Source organism: Hyla sarda, chromosome 5 (genome assembly GCF_029499605.1).
Source record: "Hyla sarda isolate aHylSar1 chromosome 5, aHylSar1.hap1, whole genome shotgun sequence".
Lineage (NCBI taxonomy): Eukaryota > Metazoa > Chordata > Amphibia > Anura > Hylidae > Hyla > Hyla sarda.
Genome location: NC_079193.1, coordinates 337,940,036 through 337,942,032, shown reverse-complemented (window position 1 = coordinate 337,942,032; position 1,997 = coordinate 337,940,036). Strand labels below are relative to the sequence as shown.

General features: G+C 48.0%; 1 protein-coding gene across 10 annotated transcripts in view; it reads left to right on the top strand.

Moving 5' to 3' along the window:
• The first annotated feature begins 1,052 nt into the window (after positions 1-1,052).
• UBR5 (ubiquitin protein ligase E3 component n-recognin 5) overlaps positions 1,053-1,997 on the top strand; it is a 159,266-nt gene continuing 158,321 nt past the window's right edge. For 7 of the 10 annotated variants that reach the window (XM_056522527.1, XM_056522523.1, XM_056522525.1 and 4 more), the window contains exon 1: positions 1,054-1,413. In XM_056522527.1, coding sequence (XP_056378502.1) covers positions 1,352-1,413 — 62 coding nt within the window. In that variant the 5' untranslated portion in view covers positions 1,054-1,351. Of the gene's footprint in view, positions 1,414-1,997 lie in introns of all 10 variants that reach the window. The other 3 variants (XM_056522529.1, XM_056522522.1, XM_056522528.1) reach the window with 2 other exon arrangements.

The window sequence follows — 1,997 nt, the reverse complement described above, 5'->3', positions numbered from 1 at the left end:
AGATTGAAAAAAAACTGATGCAAACAGATGACATTAAAGGCTCATCCGTTTTCCATAGACTTCAATGTTAAATTTACTGTATCCATTTTTTTCTTCCATTTTTTGGACGGAAGAAAAAAGTACTGCATGTGCCGTTTTTTCTGCCGTAAAAAAACGGAAATGAGTGCAGACGAGTGCAAACGAATTGTAAAAAAAATCCCATTGACATGAATGGGATTTAAAAAAAAATAAGTTTTGAATCCGTTTACAGCCTGCAAAAAAGGAAACAAAACGGGGATAGACGGCCGTGTGAACGCACCCTTAGAGTAAAAGATGAGACACCAGTATAAAGAGACCATAGATGATGCTCACTGATCAGCGTCTCCCTTCCTGTTGAATGGCCTCTTCAAAGGTCACAGAGCATGCCCAGACACGTTTCCAATTCATGTAAATGGGACAGCTTCTGTCTATTGTTGCCTAGGTCCCTGAGGCCTGCTGTAAAGCATATCACTAAGTGCTGTAAATAAAGTACCAAAAATGAAAAAAAAAATAATTAAAAGAAAATAGAAACAGATTAGAAAAAAAAAAAAAGAACAATACATTAATATCTGGCTCTGATCAAAAAAATATAGGTGACACATTTCCTTTTTAACAGAGGCCATATTTGTGACTCAGTGAGAGAGAGATAGCATTATTATCCTGTGACTAAATAGAGCAAAACTGTATGTGGGTATTACCCTGAATACTAATGTAGTCCTGGTCCCTGAGGGGGTTACAAACCGAGTACATTTACATAACCGAGACTCTGCTCTGGACTCTGCAGTCCACAACTATTCCTCTGTAAGCCATCTTCGCCCACTGCGCATGCGTTCACCTTCACGTGAGTCCCTCCTACTTCATGTTGGAGAACTCGCGCATGCGCACTGTCAGACAGGAGCTAATTTTTTTTCTTTTTCCTTTCTGGCCAATAGCAGAGCGCGTTACATGACCCTCCCCGTCTGCCGGGCAGTCACTGATTTGAGCCAATCAGCATCGAGTTTACATCCAGCGCTCAGGCCCCTGGAGAGAGGAGGGAGACAAACTGCTGGGAGTCTGCAAGATGGCGGCGGAGTGTTAGAGGTGCCGCCGATTTTCCGCCGTTTCTGGAGTCCGCTCGTTGTTGGTTTCTTTCCCCGCTTTGTCACGGAGAGGCAGTGAGTCCGGGCGGCGGGGGAGGCTGTACAGGAGAGGCCGGCGCTGTGCTCGGAGAGAAGGAGCCGAGGGCGCAGCTCCGCCTCGTACGGGAGTCCGCAGACATTTTCTTTTTTTTTTCTCGTGTTAATTTCACCTACGGATCCGGAATCCTCGGCGGGGCCCCCGGGCTCTCTCCGCTATGACGTCCATACACTTCGTGGTACATCCGCTGCCTGGAACCGAGGACCAGCTCAATGACCGGTAATGGAGGCTCCGCACGGCGGGGGAGGGGGCGCTGCTCTAGGCCGAGGCCTCAGGCCTCACATCCCGCCATCCCCTCCATGTTATACCGGGGGGCGGACACGTGTCAGGGGGCGGCCAGGCTCCAGCACATGGTGCCCTGTGTGACATGGATGGGCAATGCTACTGCTATAATGGGGGGCAACACCATAGTAATTCTGATGGGCAGCACCATCTGCTATAATGGGGGGCAACACCATAGTAATACTGATGGGCAGTACCATCTAACATCAGGGGCCACACCATAGTAATACTGATGGACAATACTACTGCTATAATGGGGGGGGCAACACCATAGTAATTCTGATGGGCAGCACCATCTGCTATAATGGGGGGCAACACCATAGTAATTCTGATGGGCAGTACCATCTAACATTAGGGGCCACACCATAGTAATACTGATGGGCAGTACCATCTAACATTAGGGGCAACACCATAGTAATACTGATGGGCAGCACCATCTGCTATAATGGGGGGCAACACCATAGTAATACTGATGGGCAGTACCATCTAACATCAGGGGCCACACCATAGTAATACTGATG